The 18,544-nt window shown below is 36.2% G+C and overlaps 2 protein-coding genes across 6 annotated transcripts in view; one reads left to right on the top strand and one right to left on the bottom strand.

Moving 5' to 3' along the window:
• PARPBP (PARP1 binding protein) overlaps positions 1-2,859 on the bottom strand; it is a 43,756-nt gene extending 40,897 nt beyond the window's left edge. For 2 of the 3 annotated variants that reach the window (XM_014451523.2, XM_023749862.1), the window contains exons 1-3: positions 2,773-2,859; positions 1,293-1,447; positions 113-269 (exon numbers count right to left, since the gene is read on the bottom strand). In XM_014451523.2, coding sequence (XP_014307009.1) covers positions 113-265 — 153 coding nt within the window. In that variant the 5' untranslated portion in view covers positions 266-269; positions 1,293-1,447; positions 2,773-2,859. The remainder of the gene's footprint in view (positions 1-112; positions 270-1,292; positions 1,448-2,772) is intronic. The other variant, XM_023749861.1, reaches the window with a different exon arrangement.
• Positions 2,860-2,931: 72 nt separating this feature from the next.
• The window catches only part of NUP37 (nucleoporin 37), a 32,201-nt gene continuing 16,588 nt past the window's right edge, over positions 2,932-18,544 (top strand). For 2 of the 3 annotated variants that reach the window (XM_006084078.3, XM_023749864.1), the window contains exons 1-6: positions 2,932-3,000; positions 3,685-3,781; positions 4,431-4,658; positions 9,177-9,301; positions 13,154-13,226; positions 15,508-15,602. In XM_006084078.3, coding sequence (XP_006084140.1) covers positions 4,503-4,658; positions 9,177-9,301; positions 13,154-13,226; positions 15,508-15,602 — 449 coding nt within the window. In that variant the 5' untranslated portion in view covers positions 2,932-3,000; positions 3,685-3,781; positions 4,431-4,502. The remainder of the gene's footprint in view (positions 3,001-3,684; positions 3,782-4,430; positions 4,659-9,176; positions 9,302-13,153; positions 13,227-15,507; positions 15,603-18,544) is intronic. The other variant, XM_006084079.3, reaches the window with a different exon arrangement.

The raw sequence follows: 18,544 nt of genomic DNA on the forward strand, positions 1-18,544 counted from the left end.
TCATAGGAGGTCATCTATTGCAAAGAAATTAATGTAATGAAGTTTATTCAAATAGCAGCAACCAAAATTCACTGTTAAAAAAAAAAAAAAGTGAACCTAAATATAGCCTAACCTGTTTGTTGTTCTCCGCCATGGAAAGCTGCAATGCCAAGATCATGGAGTCTGCGCCACATACAGTAGTTCGCTCAGAGTCACAAAGAGTGTGCCAATTCCTCCTGAACTCTTTAATCATATCCAAGACAGACTTCTGATGAAGCACAGCCATCCTCCTAAAGTAGGACAGAATGCAATATTAAAAAGCTTTATTTTCATTGGAAATTAATATTGAACATGTATAAGGCAAGCAAGAGTTAGAGAAAAATAAGTAATGAACAAGAGGCCATCTCATGTTTACAAAGATTGCTTTTCATGAAATTTAGGAAAACAGAATAAAAACAAGTTCTCCCCAATCATATTTTCCTCTCCTTTAGCTTTCTTAAGCCAAATCATTTGAAATAACAAAATGCAACCTTTGATCTGAAAATTCATACAAAATAGATACACCAATTCTGCAAACTTATAGTTACAGACACATAGCTAATTAAAACTGTGTTTAAACATTTTTGTTTTACGATAGATGGTAATATCTGTGGTAGATTGGGGAGGGAGGCAGCCAATTTCTTCCCATCATTATATTATCCCAAAAGAGACTGTCTATTTTTCCATCCCTTTGAATCTCGGTTGGCCTTGTGACTTGATTTAACCAATAGGATGTAGCAAGAATGGCACTGTGGGAGTTCCAAGCCTAGACCTCGAAAGGCCAGTGCAGAAAAAGAGTTAATACAGCAGGCCTGATTACTATCCTTTGAAAGTCCTGCTTACAAGGCTGGCCCTTGACTGACATCTGGGAACTTAGATTTCAGGAGGGTTTCTAGTAAGAGTGGCTCACTGTGCTTAAACTGTTTATACAACAATATAGTTATGCTGAACACATAGGTTCCTTCTGAGTTTGGATTTTGGAACAAAATCTCAGATGTTTACTATGTATCTTGGGTTTCTATGATCAAGAAAATGGGCATATGCCATTTACAAAATAATAACTTAAAGACACAATCAGTGACGCAACTTAAATGTACAGGTATAAGACTGAAAATATCTACTTAAATACAGATCCTAGAAAATAGCTAAGAATTTTATTTCTCTTAAAAATATCACCCTCATCTCTTATAAGAAATAAAAAAAGAACGTGAAGAAGTAATGCTTCTGTAATGATCAGTTTGCCTGAAAGAAATCTTTAGTAGTAAATGACTTACTAGTGTTATTTAAAGGCCAGTGCAGAAAAAGAGTTCAGATTGCTAGAATGAAAATGAGTCTAGAATTACACTGTTCTGATTCCTGGCTTCACCACTTGCTAGCTGTGAGATCTTTGCCAAGTTATGTCACCTCTCCCAGCCTCAGCTTCGTTGCACTGAAAAATGAAAATAATAACAGTTACTATCTCATAGTTTTGTAAAAAGTAAATGATAAATATAAGTGAAACTTTTAGATCAGTGCCTGGCACATATAAGAGCCAACAATCTTATCTAGAGGTCAGCACACTTTTTGGAAAGGGCCAAATAGCATATATTTGAGGAGTGCAAGCCATACAGTTTCTGTTACAACTACTCAACCTGACCTTGCCATGATAAAATAGCCACCAACAACCCATGAACAAATGAGCTTCATCAAAACTTAATAAAAACTGAAATTTGAATTTTATATAATTTTCACACATCCCAAAATATCATTCGTCTAATGATCCACCCACCCCACCCCCCACTGCCCACCCCGCAACCATTTAAACATGTAAAATCCATTCTTAGCTTGGGAACTGGATGCACTAAAACAGGCAGTGCCATGGGTTTGCAGTGCCATGGGTTTGCCAACTCTCCCAGTAGCTAGCTGGCTGTGTGAGCCTAGGCAGCTTTTAACCTGACTGCCTAGGTAGAGGTTTCATCAAAAAGAAAACAGGAATAATATTTTCCAGCCAGTTATGAGGAGTCAGTGAGACAACGAATATGCAAGCCCTCTGAATGTCAGTCTGCACTACACAAAACCAGTAGTAGAAGGTGGCAGAGATCATAAACACTTGTTTAAAAAAAAACTGGATTCCAAGCCGCACTGAAGCAAACAAACATTGTGAGACAGGAAACTGTCACTGGGGAGGCAGTGTGAGATGATTAAAAGAACTCCACTTTTGCGTCAGAGAGATCAGGGTCCACATGCAGGCTCTCCCATTTATTAGCTGTATGCCCTTCGGTATTTAAAATATCTGATGAACATATATTTCTTCATCTGTAAAGCGGGGAGGATATCTCCTATCCCATAAAATTATGAGACGTTAGAGAGACAAGTAAATAATCCACCTAGTGCCCGGCACTTAGTAGGTGCTCAATAAAAAAATGGCAGTCGTTGCTGCAATCACTGGCAGAATGCAGGTCCAAAAAGTTCCTCGGGAGGATGTAACAGGGAGAGGGCGAATGCAGCAGAACTGGAGTCTGCGTAGGTTTGGGGAGTAGAACCCCGGTTTGTCGCCTAATGAACCTAAGGAGCCCTCAATGGGCCTCTGACAGCCCCACCCACTCGTAGATACTGTCAACTCCGTTCAATACACCCAGACCCAACCTGGCTGCAGAACGAAGCCACCGCGCAAATAACTTAAACGATCACTCGGCGCTTTTCTGTCACCGAAAAACCGCGGCTTGAATCACCACTTACCGTGTGACATGCGGATGGAGGAGAGGTCAGAGTCACCTGGCTCGGGGGAGACTCGGGAGGTGCCGGGCCAGCTGAAGCAGGGACCTTCCCAGCCGCACAGCCTCTCCGCTGTTTGAATCGTCGCGGGTTACATTTTAAATCTCGCGGGAGGGCCTGAGAGCCAATCGCCGCTGCCGCCCTCTGACCCGGAAGCAGAATCGACGCGAGCCTCTAAGTGCCCTCCTCGGATACCCACTCTTCTCTGGCGATTCCCGGTTCCCTCCGGTGCGTATCACGGAGCTCAGGGGGCCGCGCCGCTTTGCTACCGACCGCCCCGCCGTCCCCAGGCGGCTCTCCACCCCTCTTCCCTCCGACCTCGGGCTCGGGGAGGCGGTAGCGGGGTCTCGCGCGATCTACCTGGGACACGGGGAGGCATCTGGCTCTTAGTAGGACCGCCTCTTACTCCCTCCCCGGTGCTCTTCCAGTTTTTCAGGCACGTGTCCCGCCCGCCGTGCACTGTGAGACCCCGATAATGTAGCGAGACCGGACACTACTTTAGACCGAGTGTCCTGACCGCGAGTCTCCTGCCTTCCCGCACCTCTGTGCCTCCGGGGGCCTTTCAGACGGCTGGTCGCCTTAAGCTAAATGCCCAATCCCGAATGCCCGCTTGTAAGGTCACTAGTGTATTGGCCGTCTGAGGTGGGACTCATCTGATTCCCAATAAGTCCTCATCGGGTACTTCATATGTTTGTAATCGAGCCCAACTGTTTTCAGGATAACTTCTGCGTCCAATAAAAAATAAAAATAAAGAACCTATAGAATCCATGTCTCTTTCGGGAATGCTACATCCAGAGTGCATACCAGACCACGACAGCTTAGTTGACGTTTTTGTGCAGGTTATGTGAATATTATTTTTTATAACACATTTTGTCACTCCTTCCATATCCCATATTTTGTATCTGTTTGTAGTGCAGCACTTTTCACGCTGAACCATACCTGTCCCGGATTGTGAGCTCCTGCGAAGCCCAGAGCTGCGTTTTTCTTTAGCACTGGCGTCCAACACGTGGTAATGTTTTCAAACTCTGACTCATCTTATGGCCTTGGAAAGCTAATTTAAGTCCTGAAGCTTTGATTTCCTCATCAGTAAAATGGTAACCATGGGCAGTACCTCCCTCTAAGGCAGTGGTTCTCAACCTTCTGGCCCTTTAAATACAGTTCCTCCTGTTGTGACCCAACCATAAAATTATTTTCGTTGCTACTTCATAACTGTAATGTTGCTACTGTTATGAATCGTAATGTAAATATCTGATATGCAGGATGGTCTTAGGCGACCCCTGTGAAAGGGTCGTTCGACCGCCAAAGGGGTCACGACCCACAGGTTGAGAACCGCTGCTAAGGTTTATAGGAATAGTTGATGCTATATTGTCAGTAAAATGGTTAACATGGCACCTGCAAAAGGTGCTCTATAAATGTTAGCTATCTTTAATTTGTCATAAATATGTTTGCTAAAGTGATTTCCTCTTCAAATGTTATATTTTTTAGATAACGTAAACAAAATTATGGTGATTCATGCTGCTTGGTATCACAAAGTATCTAAATAAGTAAATTTTTTTTTGCTGTCTGTGGCATTTGCAATACTCCATTCTTATTTTGCTCATTTGCTGAAAGTGAATAATATTTTCGACCGTTTCTATCTAACTGTGTCTGTGCTGTAGTTCACAGTTTCATGACCTTGTCCAGTAGAAGGCTACTTTATTGTTACAACTGCTCAAGCTTTGACATACAAGATGAAGCAAGATGCCACAAGGAATGCTGCCTACACCGTGGATTGTGAAGATTATGTGCATGTGGTAGAATTTAATCCCTTTGACACCGGGGATTCCGGAAACCTACTTGCATATGGTGGCAATAATTACGTGGTCATTGGCACGTGTACATTTCAGGTGAGTGTGTGAAACTACAGTGAATGACAATGAAGATATTTCACTAATAACAAAGCTTCTGCAAATGTTGGTAAACTTTTGCTAAACTTTGAAAGTATATTGCTTCCCTTTGAAGTTATTTTTTTATCTAGTTAAACAGTATTAGACATTGTTCTTAGTCTCTCGTGTTAGAAGCTTCAAGTTCCATACTACCTAATTTCATGCCTCCCTCTTGTCTTGAGAGAAAACTAAGGTAAATCCAACTGGAAGATTTCCTCATTCCTATCAGAAAGGCAATCTTATTCTAACACTGGTAAAAAAAAAAAAACACTATTAATATCACAAATTTGAATTTCAACAAAGCATTTTTCAGAATCTGATCGTGTTCTTTTGAAAGATGGAAATTTAAGCTGAATGATGTATTGATTGATGTCATATATCTGTCAAATATTTATGAAGTTCAGATCTGGTGTGGGCACTGGTAATACATGTTTATAAAAGCAAGGACCCTGCCCTCAAGGAGATGTTTACATGTAAACAGTGTAATAAGAAAACTTCTATAGAAGTCCTATTTGTAGACGGGAGAGGGAGTGTGAAAAGTTCTAAGTCTATTCAAAGGGTCATCAGTAATGAATTAAGGCCTCTACTGGGACTTGGATGGGAACACTTGACTCAGGCAAGAGCACGAAGCTGAGAAGGATATCTAATGTTTTGGATGGCAGAGTTCATTTAATACGCTGTATGTGCACATACCGTATGTCAGACTCTGCTCAGAATCCAAATACTATATAATATATGTAATTAATGGGTCAAGTTGAACAAGCTAAAATTTAATAAAGATGAATATAAGTCTTAATATGATAGATTACTAGAGCTAAAAGGGAGAATTGTGACTTCCAGTTTTTAATCACCTGGATGTTCACCATGAATCAGTGCAAAGATTAAACTGCCAAAGAGAGCTAATTCAGTGCTGTCCAATAGAAATATAACGTGAGCCACAAATATAAATTTAAATGTTGTAACCACATTATGGAAAGTGTAAAGCAGATGAAATTAATTTTTTACCTAGCATATCCACAATATTTTATGTACAACCAATATGAAAAATTATTGAGATATTTTATAGTCTATACTAACTCTGAAATCTAGTGTGGATTTTGCACTTTATAAAGTGTACACGTCTCAGCTTGAACTATACATATATCAAGTGTTTAAAAGCCCCATGTGGCTAGTAGCTACTATATTGGACTGCACAGCTCTATATTCTCTATAAAGTGGCAGTAATGTTTATTTCAGTTCTCAGCACTGTGGAGATTTAAGGAGATAATGTACTTGAAGACAAATTTCAGAGTGGTATTCAAATATTTAAAACTTTGCATAAAAGAGGGATTAGACTCAGAATGGTAAAAGTATTGTTATTTGTCAATTCTATTTAAGAGTGATGCCAAATCTTCTCTGAGTCTGTTCCCCTAAGGCAGTGGTTCTCAACCTTGGCTGCACATTAGAATCACCTGGGAATCTTTTTAAAATCCTGATTTCTGGGCCTCATCCTCCAGAAATTCTGTTTCTTTGTTATGGGGTAGGCCACAACATTAGTAACAAAGAAACAGAATTTCCAGAGGATGAGGCCCAGAAATCAGGATTTTAAAAAGATTCCCAGGTAATTCTAATGTGCAGCCAAGGTTGAGAACCACTGCCTTAAGGGGAAATCAGCTATGGCTAGGTATTTGCCACCACTGAATTAGACTTATTACTCTGTGTGGTTCCAGAAAGCAGAATTTGGAGTCATGAGTAGAATTTACATGTAAAAAGATTTTGTTTCATGTTAAAGAGAACTCTTCTAATAATTTGATCTATCCTAAATAGAATAATCTCCCCCCAACAAGTAGCTAGTTCCCTCTCACTGAAAGTGTTCAGAAAAGGGTTGTGCACTCTTGTTTTCAGATGATGTACCAGGGATTTAAGCATTCAATGAAAGAAACAGAGTAGGTAAACTTTACAGTCTCCTCTAACTAAAATTCTATACTTGGCCTTAAATGGGTGTGATAGGAAAGCCTGCCCATTTCAAATCCTTAGAATAGCCCTTTCATCAACCTGGCTTTGCTCCAACCTCAAATATGCTGGAGCCTTGTATAATGATATGTATTATGGGAAGTTTTCCACAAAGTATCTTAATTTCCTGCCTATACAATACTGCCTACACCCAAAATAGCATTTGTCTCTGCCTATACCACACACACACCCTGGCCTTTTAGTTGGCTCAATGGCAGACATTGCTGCCAGGAAAAAAACATTTCACTGGTAATACATAAAGCTCAGACTGTACATTCCCTGGGATTTCTTTATCCCCATGACCACCAAATAATTCCATATATGCTTTGGATAACAAATTACAAGACCTAATTGTCAGCACTATTGTTACAGTAGCAAAATAACGTCTGTTTTGATGGTAAAAACTTCATTTTTAGAAGATTGATTTGTCGAGTGTAGAAAAATAGATGTAACCCAAACTATGAAGTCAGCTATGATTAGGCTTCTAACCTTATTTTAAAATTGCTTAGTGGTTGCTGTCTTGGTATATCTGGCTGTTAGCCATACAGTTATACACACAAATTACGAAGTAATAAAATTTGACAGTGTTTTTCTTTCCTTGATAAATACATTTTTATCCTTTTTTTCATTTATGGAAAAACTTTTTGCTGTTAACTCTAAGTTCATCTGAAATTTAAATTTATTTTCAAGGGACATCTGAATTATGTAGAGAAAGAGATGTGTAATGTATTTGTGAAATGACTTTGTTAAGATCTCAAAGGCTATCCTGGAAAAATCAACACATCCACTGGGATTCCATTAAAGTACACATTATACAACTTTGCATTTAGATTCAGGATGAATGGAATTCTTAGAACAAGTCTTCAGATAATTCCCTTCCATAGAGACACACGTGTCCCATTAAATACCAAGTTTCACCTGCTCTAGATTTTTTCCTGCTATTTTATAATCCTATAAACTTTTATAAAAGATAACTAGTCATTTAACATAGACGATTCCTTTGAAAAATTTTGTCACGAAAATTTTTGCTTTTGCCCTGGCCAGTGTGGCTCGGTTTGGCATTGTCCCGTGCACCAAAAGGTTGCTGGTTTAATTCCTGGTCAGGGAACATGCCTGCGTTGTGGGTTTGATCCCTGGTAGGGGGTGGGAAGGAGACAGTCGATCCATGTTTCAGTCTCACATCAATGTTTCTCTCTTTCCCTCTCTAAAAATCAATAGACAATATATATAAAAAGGAGAAGAAAAAAAAACAATCATTCTGCTTTTGTCTTCAGACACAGGGTATTGATTTAAATAATAAAACCATGGTTTATTTATTTTTAAAATCACAATGTTTTAAGCTTATAAAATGTGTTTTTAAGTATATATTATCAATATATGGTATAGAGAATAATAATAAAATAGATTCCTATCTACCTAGCTTAAGAAATGGAATATTAGCAATTCTTTTGAAGCCCCTTGGGTATTCTGCCCTTATTGCACTTCTCACCCCCAAGAAGTAACCATGTCTGAATCTTTGTGTTTTACAATTCCTTGTTTTTCTCTATAGAGTTACCATAGGTGGTGCAAATCAATATTTTTTTCATGTTTTAAACTATATCAATGAAATTATTCTGTATCGTGTTCTCCAGTTTGTTGCTATTGATATATTTGTTAGATTCCTCCATTTTTTACTTCATTTATTTTCACTGTTGGTTTACTTACAGTTTTTTACTATTGAAAACATTGGAATGTGGGGGGGGGGGGGTTGTCTTCTGTTTTGTTCCCCCTCCTTTAATTTTTTTCCTCCTTAATAGTTTATGTTTTACATGCCATTTTTCTTCTTTTAATGGTTACCAAAGACACTTTAACATGCATACTTAAACAAAGTCAAAATTAATATCTTTAACTTTATGAACAAAACAAGGACCTTTGACACATGAACTGTTATCACCCCCCCAGACTTCTACTGTTGTCATATTTTAGCTATCTTTTTTTTTTTAACCCACAAATTTGATGTTGTTTCATGTGGCTAACATTTGTTTAATTTACTCACCTGTTTGCTTCTTATTTTTTTTACTCACTGTTCCTTACATCTGAGGCCTTCCTTGTGGGGTCATTTTTCTTCAATCTGAAGCACATATTCTACTACAGGAAACAGTTTATTAATAAACTTTTTGTAAAGAACCAGATAGTAAATACTTTAGGCTCTTACAATTAGGTATAGTTCAATGTTTAATATTAGAAGTTGTTTGGGTCTTTAGAAATTTGGTGATGTTTTTGTGACCAGAAATATGCCGTAAGAACTTAACTCTTGTTTATATTAACTAGCCTCTAGAAAAAACTGTTTTTGTTATACATCATTTTGCCCAAAGTCAGGAACCTATCAGTTACATTAAGTGAGGACTCACTGTACATAGTCTCCTGGTAAATTCTTTATTATCACAAAATGGAGTATTACAATGTTTGTTCTCATAACTTATTATAACATTGACTGTGTTTGCTTAGGAGGAAGAAGCAGACATTGAAGGCCTTCAGTATAAAACACTACAGACAATTCACCATGGAATCCGAGTTGGTAGCATAGCTTGGAGCCCAGAGACTAGACTTGATTCACTTCCCCCAGTAATCAAGTAAGTTTAAAATTATTATTAAGTGCAATATTTATTAATGTCCTTTGTGTTAAGTGATCTGAAGCCTTTGATCATTAAGGACTTTTTCCCTCTATTTCCATTTTCTCCAGCTCTAGATAGTAGATAGTTTAACATTTGCTATTATTTCATAATTTAGGCTTATTGTCTGAATTTGTGGTTTAAATATGTAGTCATAGCAATGATGGCTTGAGTACATGGCTGGGCCTACGACAAAGCTCTCTACCTGAGATTCGTCTGAATCATTTTGTCTTCACAGATTCTTCATGAAGTTTACCACTTACTGAAAGTATAAGTCCCTTAAAAGAACTAAATTTGATTGAGTCATTAATCAACCTTACTGCCCTATACATAGTCCAAGGTCACATTTTTATGTTTAACAATACATAAAATTAATCTAATCTTTGCACTTCAGTTTTTGTGAAGGCATTTGAAAAGAATAATTGCTTTTTGAGAAAAACCATAACACTGCCTGCTAAGACCTTCTTCATAAGGGCCGTAATATGTCAGAGTATTTAAGGTTTGTTACAAAACACTAACCTTGCTTCCACAAATACTACGGCTAAAAGATATGTCTTCTTTTAGTAAACAGTATTTAGCCATCCACAAGTTAGCGTTTACTGAGCTAACCTAATTTTTTAAAATTAAGGGATAATGTACATACAGGGAAGCTCTCAACTCTAAAGGGTACAGTTTCATCAGTGTCTACAGTATGCAGACACTTGTATAACCCACTCAGCATTTCTGTCACCGTAAAAGATTCTTTGTGCTCCTTCCCAGTCAATTCCTGCCCCCTATTCCCTGCCAAAGCAACCATTGATCCAATTTCTATTACCAGAAATTAGTTCTGCCTCTTCTAGAACTTCATATAAATGAAATCATACAGAATATATATTTTTGTGTGTCTGGTGTAATGTTTTTGAGATTCATCCATAGTGTGTATACCAATGATTCTTTTTTATTTTTGAGGAGTATTCCATTACATTATATAAATATTCTGCAATTTATATGCATTCTCCTATAAGTGGAAATCAGACAGTTTGCAGTTTTAGCTGTTATGACTAAAGCTGCTATGAGCATCTCTGTATACAGATTTATTGTATAAATGGCTTCATAGGGGTAGAATTACTGACTCAGAGGGGAGATGTGTATTTAACATTTTAAGAAAGTACCAGTTTCCATAATGGTTCTATCATTTTATGTTCCCACCAATAATCTAAGGATGTTCAATTGCTCTACCTACTCTCCAGCATTTATTGTTGGCAATCTTTAATTTTAACATTCTGGTTGGTACCATATGACATTTCCTGATGACTAATGATGTTGAGCACTTTTCAGTGTGCATTCTATTTCCTGCCTTCAGAATCTTCACCTACAACAAGATTGTGAACATGTTCTATGATTTGTTCTAGAAGCTTTTACAGGTGTTAGCTGCCTGATTTTGAATAATCTACATAACAATTCTTGTCAACATACATATGTCATTGTTAATAGCCAGTGTGCTTTTCATTTCCTTTTATATTAAAAGGAAATGTTCAGAGCCTGGAGCTAAAAAAAAAAGTCAGTCATCAGTCTCTCTGCATTCCGTAGGAGATTTTGAAAGCTATAGAAACCATCTCCTTCTCGTGGTTTTGTTTCGTACCTGCTCTCCTGTCCTTTTTTTAATGGATTTGCTGTATTGTTTCATCTTTTTTGTTGTTGTTGCTTTTTTATTAGCTGCCTCAAAGCTACTTCGGATCTGTAGCAATATAAATTATAAATTCAAAATATTAACCAGCCATTAATTTTAAAAACAATATTTTTTAGAGCAAGCTGACAGCACAGTTTTGTTTTCAAATAAATTAAGTATTTTTATTATAAAAATAATACACACTTACTATATCAAGTTTAGAATATACAAAAATTTTTTTAGATGCCAGGTATACACCTAATACTTTTTCCATTTTTGTTGGTAAATTTATACAATTCTAATTAAACTGTATATATAAGTTTTTATACTTTTTATTTTCCTTTACATTTGTTTCATGGCATTTCACAATATGTAGTCTTTTCATGACTAAATAGTAGTCTATCAAGATGACTGAGGTATAACTTTATATTTCTCTTATCATCATTAACTTTTATCCTACAGTTAGAATCTCTTCATAATATTTTATATTTTATCTTTAGCATTTAGTTGCCTTAAATTCTGTTCTCTCTCTCCCTCCATCCCTCCGTTTTCTCTTTTTCCATACCTACTTGATGGAGAATAAACTGTTCATCTTACTTCAGTTCTCTGAGGTTTTCTGGTTTAAAGAATGATATAAATGCCCTAAACATGTTTAACTAAAGCAGCAAAGATTTAGAGGAAAGTGGAACAACACAAAGTTGACCACAAAGTTTTGTGATTTGTTTATTTTAATTATTTCTTTATTTTTTATTAAGTAAAAATGCTTTGACTTCTATAACTTTTTTGTACTCATGTTTTTACTGAAGTTGGCCTCATAGTTATACCTTCTTTACAAACACTTTTGCTTGAGATATTTCTTTTTAAAACCTTCTGAAATAGACTTTATCTGTTTTAGAAATGAATTTTGAACAGACTTTTCAGTGATTTCTTTATGACATAACTATGAGAAAACCTGCTTTAGGAAAGACCCTCACATTAGTAATGTTGTAGCAAATTTGTTCTAGAGTTTCCTCTGTGTGGGAAATAAGGAATACCCAAAACAATAATGGGACAGTTTCAAAAAGGACAATTAGGTAGATTAAGTTTTGTTTTTTAGTTTTTCTTACCTTCTATTTGTATATATGAAATATAGCATCCATTCCCAAAAGAGCTATGTGCAGGGTGGGGCAAATGTAGGTTTATAGTTGTTTGGATGGAAAACAATACAATAATTAATAAATAAACATACAAGAATAAATTCTATGTTTCTTATACTCACAACTGTAAACCTACTTTTGTTCCACCCTGCATACTACTGAGGTCCTCCGTGTGCCCCTCCCCAATCACTGAGAAGAGATGGTAACAGGTGTACCAACACATTAGGAGCCTTGCTTTTATTTTATTTAAATGTTGTTGAATAAGTTTATTAGCTAAGAAAAAAATGCTTAACTTTAATGTAGTCAGAACTAAGGAAATTTAGGTCTGTTTGATACTCATTCACCTAAGACAATTAGAAATAAACTTTTTAAAAATATATAAATATAATTTTTATTTTTCCCCCAGCCATAATCTGACATACTGAGAATCTAATAATTTTAGGGTTAAAGGCAAACTAGTTTTAAAAATAGTTATTGCTTAGATTTTGTTTTTTAGTGTACTGTGCATTGATGAACTACTAAAAAAATACCTTAGTGTAGGGTCAGTATAAATAATATTCCAGTTTTTATCTTCTTTCATCTGATTTAATTTATTTAGAGGAATAGAACAAGTGAGAAGGCTTATGGATAACTGAAGAAGCCAAAGACTGATGTTTTTAATGTCTAATATTGACCTAGCTAAAATGAGGATACTTTTAAATCACATCCTTTTATTCTCTTAAGAAAAAGTTAAAAGTTAAGTTGATATGTTGATTTTTAATAAAATTGAACACTTTTGTTTTTTAAAAGACAAATCAAGAATATACTAAATTTTGTGTGTTTTCTTAAATTTAAGTACCTTCTGCTTTCAGTAATGGCTATGTAACATTTTTTATAACAAAGTCACAACATACTCCTTCTGCCCAAAAAAAAGCATGACTGAGTTATGAAAATAGCTTTGGTGACTAGAAGGAATTTGGAAGGTACGGATGAGAACTTTCATTTACAGAGACTAAAAGTGGGTTTGTTTGTTTGTTCTTTTGCTTCCAGATTTTGTACTTCAGCTGCTGATATGAAAATTAGATTGTTTACGTCAGATCTTCAAGATAAAAATGAATACAAGGTATGCTAGACAAGTATAATTTCTAAATTTATAGTTTATTTTAAAACATTATTTCTTGCTTTTTAAAATTAGATTTATCCTAATTTAAGATGATTTGTTATGGTCATCTTTAAAGTATGTGATTTAGGGTCTCGTTTACTCTATTTTAGGCTAAGTATCTAGGTTCTTAGTAAGGACTGCAGAATATTAATCTGATATCACTGATTAAATTAAAATATTAGGTTGGCACAAAAAATGAGGGAGAATTCGAAATTCACAGTTGATATATAGTAGGAGTATAATGGACATGAAGACATATAGAGTCCCAGTCAAACTTCAAAGAAACAGCCATTACAGCATAGTGCAAGGCAGGGTTACAAATTTGTTAAGAGCACAGACACAGGGTCAAACCGCCTGAGTTTGAAGCCCAACTCTACCACTTTAATAACAGTTTGACTTTAGTCACCTTCCTAGTCTCTATATTTATTCCCTTACCTGTAAAATAGGGATAATCATAGCATCTGCTTCATAGAATTATGGGCTAATTCGTATAAAACTCTTAGAACACTGCTTTGTACACTGTAAGCCCTATATGTGAGTTTTCTATTGTTGTAAGAAATAGTTCTGTAAAATAAGTCAGACAGAGAAAGACAAATACAGTTGACCCTTGAACCATACAGGTTTGAACAGCACGAATCCACTTACAGGTGGCTTTTTTTCAATAAATATCTATACTATTTTCGATCCATAGTTGGGGGTGCACTGATGTGGAGGGCCAACTGTTTGCATTGACCTATACCATTTTATATAGAGGACTTGAGCATTTCAGATTTTTGTATCCACAGGGGGTCCTGGAACCAACCCCCAACAGATACTGAGGGTAGTTAAGTTTTGGGGGAGTCAAGATTTTTGACTGCTCAAGGGGTTAGCACTCCTAACCTCCACATTGTTCAGGGGTCAATTGTACTGTATGATCTCACTTAAATGTGGAATTTTAAAAAGCTTAACTCATAGAAACAGAGTAGAATGGCAGCAAAAATCAGGCTAGGGAGTAGGGGAAATGTGGGCATGATGGCGAAAAGGAACAAACTTCAAATCATAAGATGAATAACTTCTGGGGACTAGAAATCATAAGATGAATAAGTTCTGGGGACTAGTGTATATCATGGTGAGTATAATTAACAATTCTGTATTAGATACTTAAAAGTTGTTATGGGTAGATCTTAAATGTTCTCACCACGAAACAAAAGTGGGCCCTGGCCGGTGTGGCTCAGTTGATTGGAGCATCCTGGCTTTCGGGATCGATCCCTGTCAGGGCACATATGGGAGGCAACCGATCGATGTTTCTCTCTCACATAGATGTTTCTCTCTCTTTCTCTGCCTCTCTCTCTCTCTCTCTCTGCCTCTCTTTCTCAAAAATCAGTAAAAACATATTAAAAAAAAGTTAATATACTAGGATTAATAGACATTAAAATTAAATATTAATTTAGTTTGTCTTATACACTGCGACATAAGCTTTGAAGAATGTTTAGAGGATTTGAGTTTGTTAAAGTTACACAAAAATATTTAAATCAAAATTTTTTCTTCATGATATATTTCTAAATAGCAGTTCAAAATAGAAGCACTCTATTAAAACTAAGATCAAATTTGAGCTTTTGAAAGAATGGAGGGAGAAAGAACAATAGTCATTAAAATATTGAACCTTGCTGGCTCACATAGTGCTCCACCTTGTACCTTCCCCTTTGTTCCTTCTGTAGCCACAAACAAATCTGTGGGTTGTTGTGATTGTGGGCTGGTAATACTGCTATCTCGAGTGCTGGCAGTCACATTGAACAAGTGAATAAAGACCTTAGAATGTGAAGTTCATCCTATGTGTTTATTAGGCAGCAGCAAGTGTGCAGAGCAGTAGGTATGAAATAAATAGTTGAGGGGGACTCTTAACTCAAGCCCCTAGAAAGTTCCAGCTTTAATTTTTATTTAAACTTTATGTAATAAGTGAGAAAGGAGGTGACATGAGGACAGGTACAATAAAAAAAAAAGTGGTGTTTTTGTAAGAAATGCATACTAGAAAAGAAAGATTAAGCTAATAGCAGTGTGTTGAATAATCAGCTTCTTTCCAAGAAAAACCTTCAGAAAAGTGGGTGTATAAATCATGCTTTAAAAATAGCAGATTGCTAAGAAATATTTATGGAAAAGAGAAGCATGCAGTGAAAGCTTTTAAGGCAGTGAAGTTAAAATATTAGGTAGGAATAGTGTAGATTTTTTTTTCCTGTGTTCTTATTAATTTTTCCCCTTATGTCAGGTTTTAGAGGGCCATTCAGATTTCATTAATGGTTTGGTGTTTGACCCCAAAGAAGGCCAAGGAATTGCAAGTGTGAGTGATGATCATACCTGCAGGTATGTTGCTTATGGTGCAAGCACATTTTAAAATGTTTACTTTAATAAGAATTACATTTTAAAAATTAGAGAAAATATAACTTCTATAGATACTCCAGATACTTCATTTAAATTGTAAGTATGACACAAATGTGAGTTTCAAAACTGGTGAGTTAAGTGCTCATCCCAGTTTTGGAAACATCCCTTACTGATTCATGGGTACCTCTCTCCCTCTTATTTTATATCTGACCATTTATGAAATCTAACTATATAGGATCAAATTCTCCAATTATGGACAAGATCAGTAGGATAATAAAAGGCAGTTGCCATATTGTGACATTATTTCACAGATCCTGTCTGGTAAGTCATTGTTTAATAATTGCAAATTTCATTTGCTAAAGCAAGACTCATGGGAAATTAGTGTTTTGACAAATTTGAAAGTCTCTATTTAAGCTTTTCTGTATATATAGCACATTTCAGTGTCACATTCTTCCATCCCACCCCCGTTTGGAACAGATAAGGTAGCCATAGCATTTTAATAATGCCTAAAGCTGGAGAATATCACAAGTAAAAAAACAAGACGAAGAGCCAGAGTAGGAGGTGGAAATAGGCTGTGGAGGCAGGAGTAAAATAAGTGAATCAGTCATGACAGGAGTGCCAATTGCTTCATTCTTTCAACAGCACTGTGAGAAAAAGAAAAACACACTGTGCTGCTGTTTTGCATAGTTTTAATATTTGATCAGGCTGTGACAAAATCAGTAGTATTTATAAACACTTGTACACAGACAAAACTATTAAATATGTGTCCTTTCACATTGGAAGTAAAGCCACTATCTACTTTTTAAATTTTAATCTTTGTAATAGCTCATCTTTTTAAAGTTAGAGTCATAGGCCATTGTTCTTTTTGATCTGCCTGTTAAAATTTTCACATCAGAGATATGAAAGATTTACATGACCCCAAGTATTACAAAACCAAGTTTATATATAGATCTGAGGAGTAAATAGAACTATTTTTAAGATAAAAGTTAAATCACTAGAAATAAGTAGTGACATTTTAGTTCTCTAAAACTAGACTTTCCTAATCCCAAGCATTTGGGGTAATGATACCTGAGAAGGGAGAAAATGAGTGTCTTTGCAGGCCAAGGAGTAGCCTCTGAATAGTGAATAAGAGCCAGACAGACCTGGGATTACATTCAGTGGTCTGTGAATTTTTTTTTTCTCTTGTAGACTTTTAGATTTTTTTGGACTAGTAAAATTGTCCTAAAATTTTGGGGGACTGACACAGGGTTTCCAACTTTTTATTTTGTTAAGTGATAAGAATTTTTAAAGTTCTACTGCCTTCAATTACCATAATTTTATGAAAGAAAGAACATTATTACTTTAAAAAGGACAAAGGGCTTAACTTCAAAGTGAAGTTAGACTTAATAAATTTAACTTTTTGAAAACTCACTATATTGCCCCTAATTGTCTTATTTTGCTGGGCTGTGATTTATGGTGTTACTGTTCAGCAAGTACTTGCTCCCCTTTCCCCCGCCCCCATGGAAGGAGGAGATTTTTCCCATTCTATTGGGTTTACCCATGTGACTTGTTTAGGCCAATGTAATATTAGCAGGTCTGACACAAGCAGACACTTTAGATGTTTTATTTGGTTTGTCTTGACCTTCTGTCCTCTTTCTTTGCTATAAGATGAGCATGTCCTAGATAGCTATTGACCCTAGAAGAGAAACACATGGAGCAGATATGGACCCCTCTGGTATTACGAAATAAAGTTTCCCACAGACCCAGGAGCAAGAAATGTATGTTTGTTTTTGTAAGCCACTAAGATTTGGGGCTTGATAACATCATTTTATCTAGCCGGGGAGCTAAATTTAGAATTCATTAACTTAGTTTGCCAACTAGAAGTAAATGACAGTCCTGATTGACTATTAAAGTCAAACTTCTTGGGCCAAAAGGTAAGCAATATAGCTAAGATTTTTAAAAGAAAAAGAAGATACAAGTAAGTCAAGGAGTTTAAAGTAAGGAAGAGAAGTAAGTATCATACACTCTGACAGTAAGAAAGGAAAGAAGGTATTCTGACGGGACAAACTACAATAGAAAATTGTTTCAGTACAACTATCTACATTCACTCAAAGTATAGAATTGCCAAGTTACAAGTAAAGACAGCAGCCAAATGGCAACTGAAATTTGGGCAGAGGAAATAGCCGTTTTCATCCCAGGGATCATTCCTATCACTGCACTAAAGTAATACCTCCTGCCCTAGCTGGTTTCACTCAGTGGTTGGTGCGTCAGCCTGCAGATTGCAGGGTCCTGGGTTTGGTTCCAGTCAAGAGCACGTACCTGGGTTGCAGGCTTGATCCCTGGCCCCAGTTGGGCACATGTGGGATGCAACCAATCGATGTCTGTCTCTCACATTGATGTTTCTCTGTCTCTTCCCCAAAAAATCAATGGAAAAAATATCCTCTGGTGAGGATTAACAAAAACAACAACAACAAAATAAAGTAATGTCTCCTACAATCTCAGTCTGCATGTTAAAATGGAGAAATGGAGAAATCCTTACCCAATCATAGGCAGAGCCTGTGTCATCTTTCGAGTAATTTTATATGCAGGTGATACAGTGCTTAAAAAAGACACGCTAAATAGAATAACTAGACTGAAGGTCAGTAAGGAAGGTAGCCACTGTGGTAAACAATTTGGCAGTTCCTCAAAAACCTAAGCATGTGGCCCACCAATTCCACTCCTAGGTACAGGTGCATACCCAAAAGAATTAAAAACAGATGTTCAAACAAAAACTTGTAAAGGAATGTTTTTAGCAGTACTATTCACAATAGCCAAAAAGTAGAAACACCCCAAATGTCCATCAGTGAATAAATGGATAAACAAAATGTGTGGTATGTCATTGAAATATTATTCAGCTATAAAAATGATTGAAGAGTACATATATATATATATATATATATATATAT

Source organism: Myotis lucifugus, unplaced genomic scaffold (assembly GCF_000147115.1).
Source record: "Myotis lucifugus unplaced genomic scaffold, Myoluc2.0 scaffold_10, whole genome shotgun sequence".
NCBI lineage: Eukaryota > Metazoa > Chordata > Mammalia > Chiroptera > Vespertilionidae > Myotis > Myotis lucifugus.